Source organism: Vipera berus, assembly GCF_964194415.1.
Source record: "Vipera berus genome assembly, chromosome: 1".
NCBI classification, from domain to species: Eukaryota; Metazoa; Chordata; class Lepidosauria; order Squamata; family Viperidae; genus Vipera; species Vipera berus.
In genome coordinates, this window is record NC_138202.1 from 263,502,164 (window position 1) to 263,520,829 (window position 18,666).

Consider the following 18,666-nt stretch of genomic DNA (forward strand, 5'->3'; position numbering starts at 1 on the left):
AAACAAAACGCAAACAGAGTATGCTTTCCTCCACCCCATAACAAGAAGAAAAAGAGAATGAAGCTGGTAGCTGGGAGAATTGTAGGGTGGAAAAAGACCACATTATTTTTTATTTTTTATTTTAATTCCATTTATATCCCGCCCTTCTCCGAAGACTCAGGGCGGCTTACAAGCTTAGCAGTAGCCTTCATTCTATGTATATGCCTGCTTATTAGGGCTTTCACACACACACACCCCCAAGCGGCATTATTACAAAGTCAGCTTAATTGCCCCCAACAATCTGGGTCCTGCAAACCAGACATCTTAATGGGAACAGCTTAAGAAAATTGGGCAGGGAGACTGTCCTTGTTGACTACAAGCTTCCTTCTGTCCGAATTTATCCAGTGGGATGGAAGGAAACTGGTTAAGTGCTACCAAAATATAGATCAGGTAGGGGGAAAAAATGAAAATCAACAAAGTATTGTGCTAATGAGATTTTTTAGGAGAAAAACAACCCCCCCTCCCCAATGGTACATATCTGAAGACATGCAAGAAGAACTAATGGGTGGAAGATTTTAATTGTTCCATACAGAAGAGGTAGGGGAAAATGTTAAGTTTTCCCTCTATGTAGTGGTCACATTACAAAAGAAACCTCTGTACAGATAGTCCTCGGCTTACAACAGTGCAATTAGTGACTGTTCAAAGTTACAGCAGCACTTACAAAAGTTACGTATGACTGTTTTTCAAACTTATGACTAGTGCAGTATCCCTATGGTCATCTGAACAAAATTCAGACGCTTGGCAACTGACTCTTCTATGACAATCGCAGTGTCCTGGAGTCATGTTATCACCTTTTGTGACCTTCTGACAACCGAAGTCAACAGGGAAGCCAAATTAGCTTACCAACCATGTTACTAACTTAACAATTGCAATGATTCACTTAACAACTATGGCAAGAAAGGTCAAAAAATGGGGCAAAATTCACTTAACAATTGTCTCGCTTAGCAGCAGAAATCTGGGGCTATATTATGGTCATAAGTTGAGGACTATCTGTACATCTAAATTCAAGTAGAGTTGAAGACACACTAGTAAATTCCAACTTCTTGTGGCCATGTGGACATCTCCACGGAGAGGTCATGAAGATCTTTCTTGTTGTTTTCTTCTAGGATGTTCATTTTATTTCCTAGTCTAGTTTATAGTCCTTGGATTTCCTGGTAATTGCTCTTCGAAGCACTAACAAGGCCCAGCTTTAAAATATTTGCCCTATGGTTAAACCCTACTACAGTATTATAGCTGTCCTCTTGCATGGGTGGGGAAAATAACAGGGTGAAACTTATGGTGATTGTTCCAAGTTTCAGGTGGGGGAAATAACAGGGTGAAACTGATGGTGATTGTTCCAAGTTTCAGGTACTACCCTGTAGTAATCTACATGGCAGAAAAACAGAAACTTTCTACATGCTTGTATATTTACAGGTCCAAATAAGCTTGTTTTCATTAACTGGAATAGAGGCAATTTATTGCTATTCTTTAATTCTGCACTGTGTTCAAGGCATTTATTATTCTGATAGCTTTACCATTCTCCACACTAAAGTTTTCAATTAAATGATTCAATCTTAATGTCAACTCTAGAAAAAGAAAATTAACCGGTTACATTTTACTAAATCCCTTTCTGAAGCACCAATTTATAAATCTTCACAAAAATCCTCCAGGATTTGAAGCAGAGTTCTGAGATTCAACTAGATTGAAGTAACTTTCTGGATGGGACAAGCTGAAAAACCAACAGCATTTCAGTCTTCAAGAAGCAAAGACGTGAAAAAGTTAATTTCTATGAAAAGGCCACAGCAGATTTAGGGAATTTCCACACATGATTTCTGAAGTAATGATTGCCAGGAAAGGGAAAGTACATTAAGTTTGTCATCAAACAGTCAATAAACTATGTCATAATAATAAACAACTCCTTCCTTCAGATATTGTATGTTCAGACTTTTGAGTTGCATAATTATTCATCTGGCAGAAGAGAGGATAATGCTAAAATGTGGAGAAGGAAGGAAACAAGTGATTAATGTTCAACTCAGGTTTGCTGTTAGTTACAGAGAATGTTCTGGAAACATTCCAATTAGGTCTAATGAGTTGCTGATGCAGCTTTATTTTGAACCTAGAATCTTCCCCAAGGACTGCTGGGGCAGAAAAAGGAACATGCTATTAAAAATGGTTGATTTCTCCATTGTTGGGGGAGGGGGGAAACTATCCAACACTTCCAACCCATCTATTCTTAGGTGAAATTTAAAAGTACTGTGGTAGTCACAAACAAACAAATAATACAAAGTAATAGAAAGAATAAGAAATTTGATGTTGGATAAATACATACAAGCACACATACAATATGAATATTTTTACATTGCTAGGTAACATTACAAAAAGTTATTATTTTAAACAGATACACAAGCTGAACCCTCCCCCAAAATCTTGGCTGCAAAGAAGACTCCTTGTAAGATGCCTATGAAATTGAATGTTATTTTGTGTGTGTGTGTTTGTATGTGTGTGTATGTACATATGCGTATACGTATACATACAAATGGAGGAGAGCCAGGTGAACCTATGACAGGCCAAAACCCAAAATCTGGTAGCACCTTTTCATATTAAAAATTTAATTAAAAGACATAAATGTTTGTGAACTGCAGATATCAGATTAAATCAAATTTGGATCTTATTGGTATCGACTTTTTGGAACGTGAACCAATAAAAAACACAATGTTCCTCAGCCTGAAAAATTTTGTACATATCCAATTAAAGGTACTATAAAAGATTTTATGTGTATATTTTTTATAATCAACCTTGCAACTCTTCTTGAAAATGTGGTTTGGTAGAAACAGATCCTCAGATTCAGCAACTGTATTCTCTGAATCACAGTATTTCCCCCAAAACTTTCTAATTTTAGCAAACAGTAACTCCATGTACCATTGATTCTTCAGCTCAGCACAGACAGCTAAGAAATGCTGAACATGTGGCAGCATCTGGCTTTGTCTGATTCTGAAATAATGGACCTGGTTGGCACTTGGGTGACTATGTACAGAATGAGAATTACTGTAAGCTACTCTGAGAAGTGGGAAAAATATAATGGAAATAAAGAATGGTAAGCAACTTTCATATCATTTCTAAGAAAACAAAATTAACACATCCCTGAAATCATCAGCCATCAAGGATAACTCACAAGAGAGTTAAGTACTTTAGATACTAAGTATAGAAGAGTATAATTAGTTGTGACATAATTTTTCTGCCTACATCTACAGAACTATTTCAAAGAGTCCTAGTGAGAGAGAAGATATATCCTATGTACATATTTAATTACTCCTAGCTGTGCAAATTGTTATTTAAAAAGGGAATTACAATTTTTCATAATAAACCAAAGGGCATTAGTCTACAGAGGTTTAGTTAGGTTTTCTTATAACGAAAGAAAGAAAGAAAGAAAGAAAGAAAGAAAGAAAGAAAGAAAGAAAGAAAGAAAGAAAGAAAGAAAGAAAGTTTCTACAATAAACTTTTGATAACTTTGCTTTAACTAAGACTTTGACTTAGCAGATTTTGGACACAGTGGACAAAATGCATCTGTTTTTGCATGTAGCGCATTTGGTATTTTAAGCATTTGTAAAATACATACCGGTATCCTAAAATCACATTTAGATTCTATGCGCTTTATACTTTAAACCAACCTGACATTTTCCCTATTAATGCATTAAATCAAGGATTTATTCTGTTTGGCAAATGATTACTATTTATTTGCCAATAAATAATTGAAATGCAAGCTGGTACATGCTTATATGACAGGCATATTTAATTTTGCTTAAATTCTGCCTATGAGAGATCTCTTCAAAATAGCAACAACCAGATATTCAAGCTGGAATACAAACTATATTTTGATATACTTGAAGGTCCTGATTCTTCAGAGAAAAGTAAAATCAGCATTCCATAATGTAATCAGTGACTTCCCAGTCAAGGGTCCACCTCTGTCCCTTCCCATATATGACCTGAAAGAAGCCTACTAACTTGATGGTGATAGTAATATATTGTTATCATGTTTTATTATATCTGATAATCTTATTCTCTATTAAAGAGTCAAAGCCATTTTAAAGCTCACAAGTTAATTAGCCAGGTTAATTTATTAATTTAATTAATAAAACTGCACTTTTTATTGCACTTTGAGCATATTTGCTGTTCTAAATATGGTAAATTTCAACATATAAAAATTGCTCCAGACCTTCCATTATTTTGAAACTATTTCTACTATCTTGGGAGAAAGTCTTAATCAGAAGGGGTATATGAATTTATTTTCACTTTCCTGAGAATGACTGAATGATCACGGTAGTTGGGAGCAAAGAGATTTAAGAAAATAACTTTCTACCTCCTTGTACTACTATATTTACTTCTAGCTACAGAGTGGTAATAAACACAGGATATTTTTATTGCCTAGGCCAGGGGTCTGCAACCTTGACAACTTTAAGACTTGTGGACTTCAGCTCCCAGAATTCATCAGGCAGCATAGCTGGCTGAGGAATTCTGGGAGCTGAAGTCCACAAGTCTTAAAGTTGTCAAGGTTGCAAACCCCTGGCCTAGAAGAAAAGGTAACTGCAGCTAGCAATTGAAAAGGAACCTTAAGGGAGAAGGAATTGAGGTAGAAAATGTGTTCAGTTTTATGTCACCAATAACACCAGAAGGTGATCAGTTGGATCTAATTCTCCCAGTGAGTAAAATAGGAATCACACTTCCCATTGTACAACACTGCTGGAAATGGATGCTGATGGCATCAGTCATTTGTTTCCCTTTTGAATGGTAGATCCTTCGAATAAATAAGTACTGTATGTTTTTTTTATCCCATTTATATCCCGCCCTTCTCCGAAGACTCAGGGCGGCTTATAATCTAAGAAGCACAAATCAATGTGCTTAGCAATAGCCTTCATTCTATGTATATGCCTGCTTATTAGGGCTTTTGCCCCCCCCAAGCGGCATTTTTACAAAGTCAGCTTAATTGCCCCCAACAATCTGGGTCCTCATTTTACCTACCTCGGAAGGATGGAAGGCTGAGTCAACCTTGAGCCTGGTGGGACTCGAACCTGCACTAATTGCAGGCAGCTGGTGTTACTTAAGGAGGCATTAGCCCACTGCTCCACCAAGGCTCCCTATCAATTCCCTAAAATAAGATGGAGTTACAACCATGGTCCTTCTCATCAAAAGACAATGTCTGACATATAGAGCTCAAGCTTGATTTTAGAATATAAATAAACAGTGGTGATATATTTTTTTTTAAAAAGGTCCATGTGTGGGTAGCCCACATCCAATTAGAATACAATCACCTTTAAAAATAAAGCAAACACCCTAAAATTATATGCGGCTCTGTGAAAACTGTCAAAATGATATGGGAAATTTTTAGTGAAATATTAATCCTATTTCTAGACTTTTTTTTTGTTTTAATGAAAAGGGATACTGCATCTTCAAAACATATAAAGAAGTAAGTCACCCATTTCTACTTACAGGTAGTAGGAGTAAGAATAGTAGCTCCTCCTGGTAAGCAAATCACAGACAGTGGGAAAAAAGAAGCAATGGTGAATGAAAAGCGTGACTCTGTCACATTCAATAAAGCAGAGAAATGTGCGTTTTAAAAAAATTTAAAAATTCATGTTTTCGTGGTTAGCATTACAATCTTGCTCATGCACTGATTAGCCTTACAGAGCCATGCAATTAAAAAAAATATGTTAGCACATAAAAAAAGGTTTCAAGAACAGAGGGAGTTCACTAGAGAAAAATGACATGCTAACACTTCATTTATTTCAGAAAAAAAAATGGAAACCAAATTGGGTTATGTTAGTTCAGCATGCAGCATAAATGTGATGACTGATAACTACAGTATCTAAATGCTATGAAATACAAAAACAGGTGTGTACAGTTCTTGTGCTCTAAAGTTTAGTTTCTTTCTTTTCTCTTTTAGCTTTCAGTTACAAACTCAAAGACTAGTAGTGGCAGAGACAGGTTAAGCAACAACTACTGTAAGACAATTACGTACAGGTATACAGGTGCAAATTTTTGCTAAGCCATAATATTTTATTGGTTTTCAGATGAATGATGTGCAAATAAAGTCATTATGGCATTTGTATTATGTGAGAACCAGGCAACTATAGCTCATCCCCAAAAAAGGGGGGGGGGAATTAAAGACAACCAGAAGAGAGGCTTAATATTATGTATGAATGCAGCCAATGTGCTGTCCTCTGGCATTCTGCAGTAGAAGTGTGTGTATATTAAACCCATATATACATGCACAGCTGCTGTTTTTAAATCTTTAAACTGAAAATACTGGTATCTGCATACCTAGCTTCAAAGATGAGAAATAAACAAATGGAAGGAGATGATGTACATTTGGAAATATTTCAATAATGGTTAAAAAAAAATACAATATTTGCTATTCAAGAGATGCAGTATCCCTTTTCTTAAAATTCAGCTGTGTAACTTTGTAAAACTCTATAGTAACTAATAGAGTTTCCATCCACTTCAAAATCTGCACAAAATGATAAGGCGAAGCATAAGAACATCTCTGATTTGTGAAATCATACGTAAGTGCTTACCAATCAATGTCCCCCCCCCCATTAGTTCAAATTTGAAAAGCTAGGCAAAATAAAAGCTGTTAAATCGGTGTGAAATTCCGAAGCACTTTTCTGAATTTTCTAAAAGTGTTGATGTATCAAAAGGGATACCACATAACGGAATCTCTAATTTGTATGTACAGAATTATAATCAATATAATTGTTTTATAGCAGCTGGAATACACTAAGCCCCTAGGGTTAAAGCAGAAAGCATTTTCTAAGACCATTGTGTTTACATGCTGCTATGTACGTAAAGAAATATTTCTTTATTCAGCAAAAATACAACTTTCCATAATTCACAGGAGAATGGATTCATTAAGAATCCAATTAAAATGGAGGCCTGGATGGATCCTTTTGCCCAGTGACATCAGTCCTAGTCAGAAAGAGAAGGAAGAGCTCCGTGCAAGAATCAAGTATCACAGGAACCAATGGGTTGAAACTAAGGTAAGAAAGTATATGCTTCTGTCTGTGTGGGGCAAGATAGGAAATGTTAGTAATGTAAATGGTTTCAAATCTCCACTTATGCTAAAAAAAGATGCTAGTTTTTTGGCTGCAGTTCCATGTTAAAAAGCTGCTTGAAAAGTGGGTGATCAGAAAATCAGGATAAATTTAAGTACTGTACATCATTATAACCTGTGTAAGAATCCAATGGGAAGCTGCTCACACAAATGGCTTACTGGATACTTATCCATTATCTATCTCCATCTCTATCTTCCAATGTTTTTTCAGCGGGGAAGGGATCTTGAAGGGTGTCCGAGAGCCAAGCTAGGTAATGTACTAGCCACATGACCCCATGCTAACTCTTCTTGTGAAAATCCTTGGAAATTTGACTTCCAACAACAGACCAGGTTAAGGATAGTAGCAGCTAAACATTCAGGAGGGAGGAATTTTTTTTTCATTTATCTCTTTTGCAAGCTAATTTTCACTGGATTTAGGTGAAAATAGCCACCATGGAGTGATATGATCAAGTAAAGAAGGGGACTAGTTAGTGATTCTCCCTGTAATGCACATCTGACTGAACCTTTCTCCTCTTTTCTGTATACTGGTTGTTATGTATTGGGCTTGTGGTGTTACACCACATGCGTTGCTGGAGCAGCTAATGGCTCTCCAGCAACCCAGACAAGCCGTCTCCGGTCCTGCAATTGGCTAGCCCCAGGCGGCAAGAGTGGGTTCAAACCTATTGGCTGCCGCCTAGGGGCTAGACTATATATTGTGGCCAGTTGTGGCCCAAGTTCCAGTACAGTTCTAGCAAGAATATAGCATGTGTCATCTTGTACTCAGCCTCGTGTCTTCCTTCCTGCGCCCAAGAGCCCACGACATAATACTGGTGTTTTGTAAAGATGTTTGTTTACTTGCTTATTTTGGAAGGGAAGAAAGAAACTGAGTGGCTTTTTGATCAGACTAGTTACTCTCCTTAGAAAAAATTAAATCAAATAAAAAATTACTACCTAATTTAAACATGTTTCAGGTTTTGGTGTTAAAGAATTTTATAGCAATATACTATAGTTAGTGTAGGTGTGGTGGCTCGATGGCTTAAAAGACGCTGGAGAAGGTCTGTACTCTGGGAGTTAAAGTCCTATCACTTAATGCAGAGAATAAGCTCCCGTCATGTGCCTCACTCCTGCCAACCCAGCAGTTTGAAAGCATGTAAACGCAAATAGATAAATCAGTACCACTTTGATGGGCAGGTAACAATGATCCATGTTTCACCATATGCTTTGTGCTATGGTGTGATGTCAGGCTGGCCACGTGACCTCAGAAATGTCTTCGGACAGCACTGGCTCAATGGCTTAAAGAAACAGAGTTGAACACTGTCCCTAAAGTCGGCTACTATTAGCAGAGTAAAACCTACAAGGACTCCTTTACCTTTTACTATAGGTAGTTTATCAACTCATAGAAGAAACATGTGAATCCAATACCAAACAATTCTAAATCCAGCTAAAATAAGAAAATGAAATGTGGGATTTTCAGGGCCGATAACACTCTCCAATAATACTTCTGTGAAAATTCCAGACAAAAGAATTGCTGTCTACTTAATGTAACAAATGGGAAAGGTTTCCATCCATCTCCTTTTAATTTGAATTAATAGAGTTCATGAGAAAATTCTTGCATATTATGAAATAGATCAATGTGATAAAGGTTTACACAATGCAAGGTCAGCAAACTTATTAATGACATGATAAATTAGGAAAGGTGGCACATAGCTATGAAAATGTCATGCAAATTAAACATGAGATGCTGATGAACTAGATCAGGTAATGGACCGTGCATCTGATAATACTCTTCTACTGAAATTGATTTCCTCAAATAGGAAGAAACCCCCACCCCACCCCCTGCAAAATGACTCCTTCAACATAAGTTAAGATACTGTTGACTAACTGTCTACTTCTGCAAAGTGTAGTTTGTAACAGTGTCGAGGTGTTCTCCCTACTGGAAATGAAATGAGAACTGAAAACTTTCTGTGGATCATAGCTGAAGTTCACGAGAATGATGGTGAATCCAAGCTTACCAATCTCCAAGGTAGAGATACTCCCCTATATTAAGCAAAGTGAATTGCAAAATGTCCAGTCTATTCCTTGAGCTGGACTTAAAGGAAATCTCAAAGGCTTTTTTCCCCAGAGTATAAGATCTGTATCTCCATGATCACTCGCAAATGTAACGTTTACTCTGCTGGCCCAATTATTTTATGAAAGCAGCTTTAAAACGTATACAAGTAACCGGGTCCTCAGCGTTGCTAGTGGAAAAGCCATTATAATTGATCACAGGTTAGCCTCACAGAAAGATCTAACAGTTTGGTGTAAATGTCAGCATGAATGCTGACATTATGACAGGTTTGTAAGGAAGTGTCACATCCCCAGAAGCAGCTGTTGGCTATCTGATATTCTGAGGACATTTATCACTGGCCTGTCTTTACAGTTCTGACTATCACATTTCTTCATCATTTGTCAAGGACAACTTCCAGCTAAAAAGCAAAGACAGCTATTTACTGATCTGCCCCTTAATTTCCACAAGTGGATTTTTCATTATTTTGCTATGAACTGGTTTGTAGCATGTACATTTATTTTTAAGCACAGAGGTACACAACAGGAAAAAAAGAGTGAAAGCACTATTGGGAGAAATCACATATGTGTCTAACTAACACAAAACACTATTAGCATACCTAAGGGTTCTAATGCAGACGTTTCTCCTCCATGTTATATATCTCCAGGGGAATCATTGTAAAAAGGCAATAAATTAAAAAAAATCTATTGGAAACCATTAAGACATAAATATGATTTTTAGGCACAGTTGTCTAGGTTTTTTTTTCTTACTTGGAAAACTGGAACAGGAAATTCATTTCACTTTAACATAGTTAAGAGATACAAAAATACCCTTATTTTTATTCCTTCCTTGCCTAGAATAAACACAATTTTGCAACGGATCTCTGAAGCAAGACATCCACAGCTCGGTTGATAGAACAAATATTCTGAATCCATAAATTCTGCAAACGATTTTTATCATCTCCAGTTAAGGGATCACAAGTGTCAGGTGATATGAGAGATCTTTAAGTGATATTTTAAAGAAGTAGCTCAGTCCATCAGTCCTAGGCTAGATGGAACAAATCACTTTTGACATAAGCAACTTCATATTAAGCAGCCATATGCTGATCCAAATGTGAGATACAGAAACAGTAAGGAAAAAAGGATCTCAAAATCATTCATTGAGTCACATATGTTGGTTATGAAAATGTGTGTCAATTAACAAAGTGTATGAAACTTACCAATAAAATGTATTTTTTAAAAAATAAAATGATATTTTTTTTCTTTCAGAATTACTTCTAATTCCAGAAGGTGGTGCTATTGATTTTTGATGTTACTTGGAAATTGCTAAGATTTCTTTCTTTCTTTATGAAACGAGACACCATTTAATATACTTTTGCATTTTAAGGTCTGCAGGCCTATAACCCAATGGAAAATTTATGATAAGGTAATGTGATTTTAACTATAACTTTCATCGCTTATAAAAATATAAATGAAGGCAACATAGCCTGTAAAAATATTTTCCAAGATAAGTAGGCCAGACATTTCATAATACAAAAGAATAAGCAGGACTAATTGAAACAACAAGTTCAGCTTAAACCTAATAAAATATAAGAAATGTTATGAAGATAAAAAGGTATTATTTCAATTTCACCAGTCATTACCTTTACAGTTTGTACAACTCAATACTAAAAAGAAAAAAAAAGATTTCTACAGTAGAATATTGGTTTCTGACTTTGTGATAAGGATGCTCTCCCTGGTACCGTTTTCCTACAATGATCTATGAACAAATTTCTTATCACTTATTTGAACTAAAAGAAAATGGCAAATTTGCCATACTTACCTTTTTTTGACAATTAATATGACAAGGAGGAGGATGAGAATGAAGACAAGGATTCCAGCACTTATTCCTGCTATTTTCACTACGCGGTCAGTCTGCTTGGCTGGGTCTGGAATAACTTCTGGTTCTTCTGTTGCAGCTGCTGGGAGAAACAGTATTAAAAGTTACTTGAACTATTCTAACCATCGCTCCCATCCAAAGGGGCTCTGCAACTGATCATTGATGTAGTACTGGACCAGGAAGAAGAACCATCTTACACAGATGTATTAGATCCTTGGTGGCACAAGTGGTTACAATGCAGTATTGTAGGCTGACTCTGCCCATAATCAGGAGTTCGATCCTGACGGGGCTCGAGGTTGATGAAGCCTTCCATCCTTACAAGATTGGTAAAATGGTGCCCAGATTTCTGTGGACAATATGCCAACATTTGTAAACCGCTTAGGGCAGTGATGGCGAACCTTTTAGAGACCGAGTGCCCCAAAACTGGCCCCGCCTTCCCCAGCCCACTCCCACCCACCCACAGGTGACTGCCACGGGGGGAGATGGGCCTGGAGCGATGGCATGAGTACCCACAGAGAGGGCTCTGACTGCCTCCATGGCCCACTGCAGATTGCCCAGGTGGCCCAGCAGCCCCATGGCAGCCATGCCCTCTGCCCGCACCCCACAGCATCATCTGTGTGTAACGGGGCACAAGGGCAGAGTCTTGTCCCTGCTGCCCGGCTGCCATGTCCTTGGCTGTGCTGCTCTGTGCCGGCTGTGCTCGGGGGGAGACTCTCCTCTGGGGGGGGCTGCTGGTGAGGAGGGGGCCACGGGGGGAGATAGGCCTGGAGCGATGGCGTGAGTGCCCACAGAGAGGGCTCTGAGTGCCATAGGTTCGCCACTACTGGCTTAAGAGAGTGCTGTAAAGCACTCTGAAGCGGTACATATGTGTAAGTGCTGTTGCTATTAGGGCATACATTTTCCTTCAAGAGTAAGAATATCTAGGACTGCTTTAACTTGCACTTCCTGTAAGTTGAAAAAAGCTTACACTCAAATAATGGTTAAAGTGAGAATTTGCCATTTGATTGGTAAAAGTAACCTCATGTCCCCCCCCCCCCATTTTTCTCTGCATCTACCTAGCCACGTGCTATTAAATAATTCTAAAACAGTAATGAGTCTCCATGCCCTAACAGGCTTCTATTGTTTTGGTGTTATATTTTAAGGACCAGTTGCCACCAGATATTGCTGAATCTCCCAATACTCTCCACTAACATGGCTAATGGGGAAGGATGCTAGAAATGATATTTGACAGCAATCGTTGGAAGAGCTTTAGGACCTCTCCCCTATTTTAGGCTATCCTGCCCAGATCCTGCCCAGCATAAAGAACTCTCTGATAAATTGAAAGATAAAAAGGACAAGTATAGAAAGTGGAAAGAGGGGCACATAATGAAGTCAGAATATCAGCAAATAGCCCGAGCCTGCAAAGACGAAGTGATGAAAGCTAAGGCTCAAAATGAACTAGGGCTTGCGACCAAAGTCAAAAATAACAAAAAAGCTTCTTTCAACATGTAAAAAACAAGAAAAAAAAGTTAAGGAAATGATTAGTCCAGTAGTGGGGGAAAGTGGCAAGAAGGTGACAAGCAACAGGGAGAAAGCAGAACTATTTAACTCATTTTTTGCATCTGTCTTTACACAAAGGGAGAAAACAGACCAACCTGTCAAAAATAGTGACATAAAAAACAGAATAGAAACACAAGTTAAGATAGGCAAGAAAATGGTGAGCACCTGTCCAGCTTAGACGAGTTCAAATCACCAGGACCAGATGGATTAAACCCCAAGGTTCTCAAGGAATTGGCTGATATGATCTCAGAACCACTGAACTATATTTTTCAAAGATCCTGAAGCACTGGGGAACTACCAGAGGACTGGAAGAGAGCTGATGTACTTTCCATCTTCAAAAAAGGGAAAAAAATGGATCCGGGAAATTACAGACCTATCAGCCTGACCTCAATACCTAGGAAGATTCTGGAAAAGATAATCAAACAACGAATCAGCGAGCACCTAGAGACAAACAAAACCATTACTAAAAGCCAGCACGGGTTTGTCAAAAACAGATCATGCCAGACAAATCTTATTGTATTCTTTGACCAAGTGACAAAATTAGTGGATGAGAGGAATGCTGTAGATATAATTTACTTGGACTTCAGTAAGGCATTTGATAAAGTAGACCACAACCTGCTACTTGAAAAATGTGGGTTAGACAGCATCAACACCAGATGGATTCATAACTGGCTGATTGGCTGTACTCAGCATGTGGTCCTCAATGGAACCTCATCTACATGGGCGGAAGTGTGCAGTGGGGTGCCCCAGGGCTCTGTTCTGGGCCCAGTGCTCTTCAACATCTTCATCAATGATTTGGATGAGGGGATAGATCGAGAACTCATCAGATTTGCAGATGACACCAAGCTGGCAGGAATAGCCAACACTCCAGAAGACAGGCTTAAGATACAGGAGGATCTGGACAGACTTGAACACTGGGCGCTATCTAACAAAATAAAATTCAGTGGTGAAAAAAGTAAGGTTCTACATTTAGGCAAGAAAAACCAAATGTACAGGTATAGTATAGGTGGTACCTTGCTCAATAGTAGTAACTGCTGGAATTGGGTATGTCTAGTTTAATGAAGAGCAGGACTAGGGGTGACATGATAGCAGTGTTCCAATATCTCAGGGGCTGCCACAAAGAAGAGGGAGTCAAGCTATTCTCCAAAGCGCCCGAAGGCAGGACAAGAAGCAACGGATGGAAACTAGTCAAGGAGAGAAGCAACCTAGAACTAAGGAGAAACTTCCTGACAGTTCGAACAATTAACCAGTGGAACAACCTGCTTCCAGAATCTGTGAATGCTCCAACACTGGAAGTTTTTAAGAAGAGACTGGACAGTCATTTGTCCAAAATGGTATAGGGTTTCCTGCCTGAGCAGGGGGTTGGACTAGATGACCTCCAAGGTCCCTTCCAACTTTACTATTATGATTATGATTATAAAATATCAGTTTCATTTGCTAGATATAATACTAGGATTTTAGTTGGCTACATGCCCTTTCTTGTAACTGATTTTTCACTGTTCGTTAATCCAAGTACATGAATTATACATGAAATAATTAGAGATACCAAAACAAATCAGAATACCTGTAATGAGCTACTGCAGTGCAGGTAGTGCCTTATTTTCTGAAAGAATATAAAATTTAGGCTAAATAACGATTTATGCCTGCTTTCCATCCACTCAGTAGAATTCTACTAAACTGCCATTAGATATTTGAAACACTAAAAATAGATGAAAAGTGTTCACCCCTTTTCCCTGAAAACCAAATTCCCGAGAGTTTAAAAAAAACAACAACCAGGAAGGCAACAGCAATTGCAAGGTGTAGTACCACATATTGTGTTTGTTCACTTGCAGCTAAGGGCAACTATCCAAATAAGCTCTGCTAAAATATATGTAAAAGAGAAAAGCTTGCAAGTAAATCAGAGATGCAGAATACAATAACTAAAAACAGAGTAGACAATAATGTGCCACCTGCCATTAAATTAACCAAGAAATGGGTCCCTGCACACCTTAAAGATTTTTAAGTATTTGTAATTTTTTTATGTTTTTCTATTTTCTATTGTTACAAAATTAGATGCTATTTTTCCCATTTTTACAAAATTAGATTTTTCTATTTTTCTACTTTCTATTGTTACAAAATTAAATGCTATTTTTTCTATTTTCTATCATTACAAAATTAGATTTTTCTAATTTTTCCTATTTTCAAGGAGAAACCTTGACTGTATCTAGGAGGAGTGATGATCATGACAACATCTAGTCATGTTATTTGGGACTCCTTTGGCATGTGTGACAGTGTGATATGAAGAGGCCATCTCCCAGCATAGCCTGTGATATCTGTGGGCTTAATCCTTCTCCTTCAAGGTAATTTCTTGGGTCTGGAGATATGACTAGTTGGGAAGTGGTCAATGACTCTTTGTGGGATAGCACATTGCCCATAGCATTGAAACCTCTTCTTAAAAGGCCCACTAGAATCTGGCCTTTTATATCCTTCAGCCTCCATATCTCTCTGCTAGGAAGCTGCTGAAGAGATCATCCATTATTTTGGAGTATAGTATCACGAATATGCTGATGATACCTATTTGTACAGGGTGAGTGGATGTCACAATAGTAACTCATGCCTCCATATCTATGCAAGTTGATAACTGCAATATGTTGTATGTAGCGTGCAGTTAGTTCAAAATGCAGCAGATATGTATTATCTGGTGCTCAATAAGTACACTACACCTGTGCTGCTGGCCCTGCGTTGCCTTTCAGCTGGCTTCCAAGTATGATTCAAATTGCGGTTCGAATGGCTTTGCATCTAGAAATTTACAGGACCACCCAGAATTAACTACTTTGATGTAATAACTCCAGCAGAAACTGTTTTTTGTACCCCACTTCTGGGAGCTGACGGTCTAGTAAGGCTTGCAAGCATTGCTTTTCACTGAGGGTGTTTTTGTTATAGAATGGCCTCCCACTTAAGTTTGAGGCCAGTTTCCTTTTAGTTGCTTTCTGGAAATAGGTAAAAATGAATCTTTCCAGAGGGTATCTGGGATACTAGGGTGACACTATCTGTTATTAGTTATTTGATAATATAATAATAAAATTTAATATAATTAACTTTGATATAGGAATGATCTTGGATTAGATCACACTGGAGCAGACTCTTATCTGCTTGGGGATTCCAAAGAGTCTCTCGTTTTCAGATGAGCTAGGTAGATGGTGTGTTGTGGAAGAAAACAAAGAGCAAATCCAACTGAACGTGCATAGGAGCCCTTGTTAAGGAGTACTTTGTGACAATAAGAGTGCCTAAATGTAATTCTTTTTCCACTATTAGGCTGGCAGATACTCAGCTGGGAAAAGAGAGACAATTATGTGCCAATTGTGCCCATTTTAAGGTCAGGATAATATGCTCACAGTCACTCGGGTCTAGGTTAATTCCCATTTGGACTACTATAATATATTTTACATGGGGCTTGTCTTGAAGACCACCTAGATTCCTAGAAAGTGCATGTAATCCAGAATGCATTGGTCCCGGTAGTTATGAATGCACCATAGTATCATCACTGCATCAGAAGTTAACACAGGCTCCCTATGAGTTTCCAAATGCAATTCAAAATGCTGGTTACTACCTCTACAGACCTTCAGGCCAGATTATCCATGGGTCGTCCAAGTCTCAAATTGCCTCTGGCAGGTTCCAGCAGAGTGGGCATGCCTTGGGTGGCTTCTCTAAAACAATGTCAACTAGCTGGACCCAGGGGGTGGAGTTTTTCTGTCACTCAATCTATAGTATACCTCCAGGAATTCAGGTGGCTCAAATCCTGTTGGCTTTTGATAAGGTAAAAAAGCCAACAAGATTTGGAAAAATTCTTTTTTTTTCTCCTCAACAATGGGCTAGAGCAGGGGTAGGCAACCTTGGCTCTCTTATGACTCGTGGACTTCAACTCCCAGAATTCCTGAGCCAGCCATGCTGAGGGGAAAGGGAGAGGTTTCCAAGCTGAGCTGTACTGGCTCAGGAATTCTGGGAGTTGAAGTCCACGAGTCATAACAGAGCCAAGGTTGCCTACCCCTGGGCTACAGTATTGGATAAACCTAATCCTTGGCATTCCCTGTGCTTTATTGTGGTACATTTTTTTAATTAGCTATTTTGTTTTGATGTTTTTAATTTTTTATTAGCTACCCAGAGTCATTATGTGGGTAACCGCATACATCATTTCAGTAACTACATATAAACAAAGATGTTGAGAAAAGCAAGCTGGGGATTCATTGGTATTGTGGGAGAGATACTTGGGTGGACAAGGTGCTCATATCCCTTTTATAAAGGTCTCTTCTTTTGGTTGCATATGTTGATGTGTATTCTCTGTTTCCTCCATCTTTAAGTATACCCTGTTTTTTCAACTGCAGTGCTCCTCAAAAAATTGTGAAAGATTTGTTCTGCGCTAAACTTGTTCTGTTTCGGTTTAAAGCTCTTGTAAGAAAGAGACTATGTACAGTAGCCCTTATATTTATTGGTTTTGCTCGTTTCTAAACTGAATTGTTATCCTTGTCGAACATCCTGTATCTTACAGAGTTAACAGTTTGCTTTAAAGTACTATTGCTCGTGATGAGTGAAAGCCCATTAACAGATCTTTTTGAAAGAAATGCACAGTGGAAACTTGATTAAACAAAGGAAGGAAGATTTCATTAGAATCTAGCTGCTGCTATCATTTATAATTTGGAGCTATGAGGGAACGTATGGCTTTTCTGCATTTGCTTGAACTGAGGTTTAATGGCTTCAAAATTTATTGAAATCATTAAAATTATGGATTGTAAACCATCACACACTACTCTGGATAGTGGGGGGAAGATCAGTATTTCAAAATTATAATTTGTAGATTTCACAAATTCATTATTGAGCAACATGGAACATACAGAAATGCAAAGACACCTTATACATTTCCCTTTTTTCTGGATTAAACAAGCTCATGCCTTAATAAAGCCTTAATAGAATGGAATTTAAATTAGCTCGAGCTGTTTTGAAGAAAAAAAACATTTTTAATTTTATCCACAATCCCTTTTTTGGGGGAGCTATTTAAATTAAAGCTCCTATATGATCTCCCATATGGCCAGTTCAGAGAAAAAACTGCAGAAAAATATGTGCGCTTAGATTCTTTTCTGGATCTTCTGCATATGTTGTCTTGAATGGCAAAAATGTATCCATATTCTGGGAAGGAATAAAAACTATGCAAATTGAAAGAACAGTGAATTCATCCATGATTCAATTTTCACTCTATTCTAAATAAACCTGTAACTTACATTTGTGTATCTTCTGCCTCCACATTCTAAGCAAAATGCCAAGGTGCATTTGGGTGACATGATACCATTAAGATTCAAAGCTTCATCATACATTCAGTTACAAACTCGTAAAGCTTATCCGTCTAAGATTGTTGATCTTGCTGACCTAATATAATCAGTAAGGAGATTGTGAATAGTGTTTGGGCATACTAAAGTCTCATCTTGAAATCATTCTGACATATCTGGTTTAACATATTTTTCGTTATCTGCAAGGCATGCCTTTCAGAAAAACCCGTGTGTATAACATCAATTACATTATGATTTGGGGCCTTAGATTATAACCACCCACTATCATCTCGTCCAATATTTCTTTATTTATACTTTCTTCTAAACCCAAAGGATCCTCTGAATTAAATTGCATGTATAAGGCAGATTCAGAGCAGGAATGATAAATTATCATTTGGATTTCAAAATCAGGATGTGATCTGCACATTTTAGGCATGTATGACTAATATATTAAGTAGGCAACCATAATCCCCCCCACCCCCCAAAAAAGGCAGCAAAATGCAAATTCATGCTGGAAATTTCCCATACAGAAAATAGAGTTTTGTATGCTCTTCTTCTGAAATTCAGTTTTTTTTTTAAAAAATCATCACACATTGTATTTATTTAATAGCCTGCATACCAAATAGCAGAGGAAGCTACTATACCCAAGACTTGCCATGTCTAAATGTTTTTTTTATCTGCTGGAGTAAAATGCCCCTTACAAGTGACAAATTAGAAAAGGCATTTTGGAAATAGTGGAAGGAATTCTACAGCAATGTTAAAATCTAATCTTTTCTTGTAAACTGTTTTCTTATTTTCTCTATCAG

The 18,666-nt window shown here is 37.8% G+C and overlaps 1 protein-coding gene across 2 annotated transcripts in view; it reads right to left on the reverse strand.

Annotated features, from left to right (window-relative positions):
- PTPRK (protein tyrosine phosphatase receptor type K) overlaps positions 1–18,666 on the reverse strand; it is a 406,781-nt gene that overhangs the window by 46,165 nt on the left and 341,950 nt on the right. For both annotated transcript variants that reach the window (XM_081312601.1, XM_081312600.1), the window contains exon 14: positions 10,968–11,106. In XM_081312601.1, the coding sequence (XP_081168727.1) occupies positions 10,968–11,106 (139 nt within the window). The remainder of the gene's footprint in view (positions 1–10,967; positions 11,107–18,666) is intronic.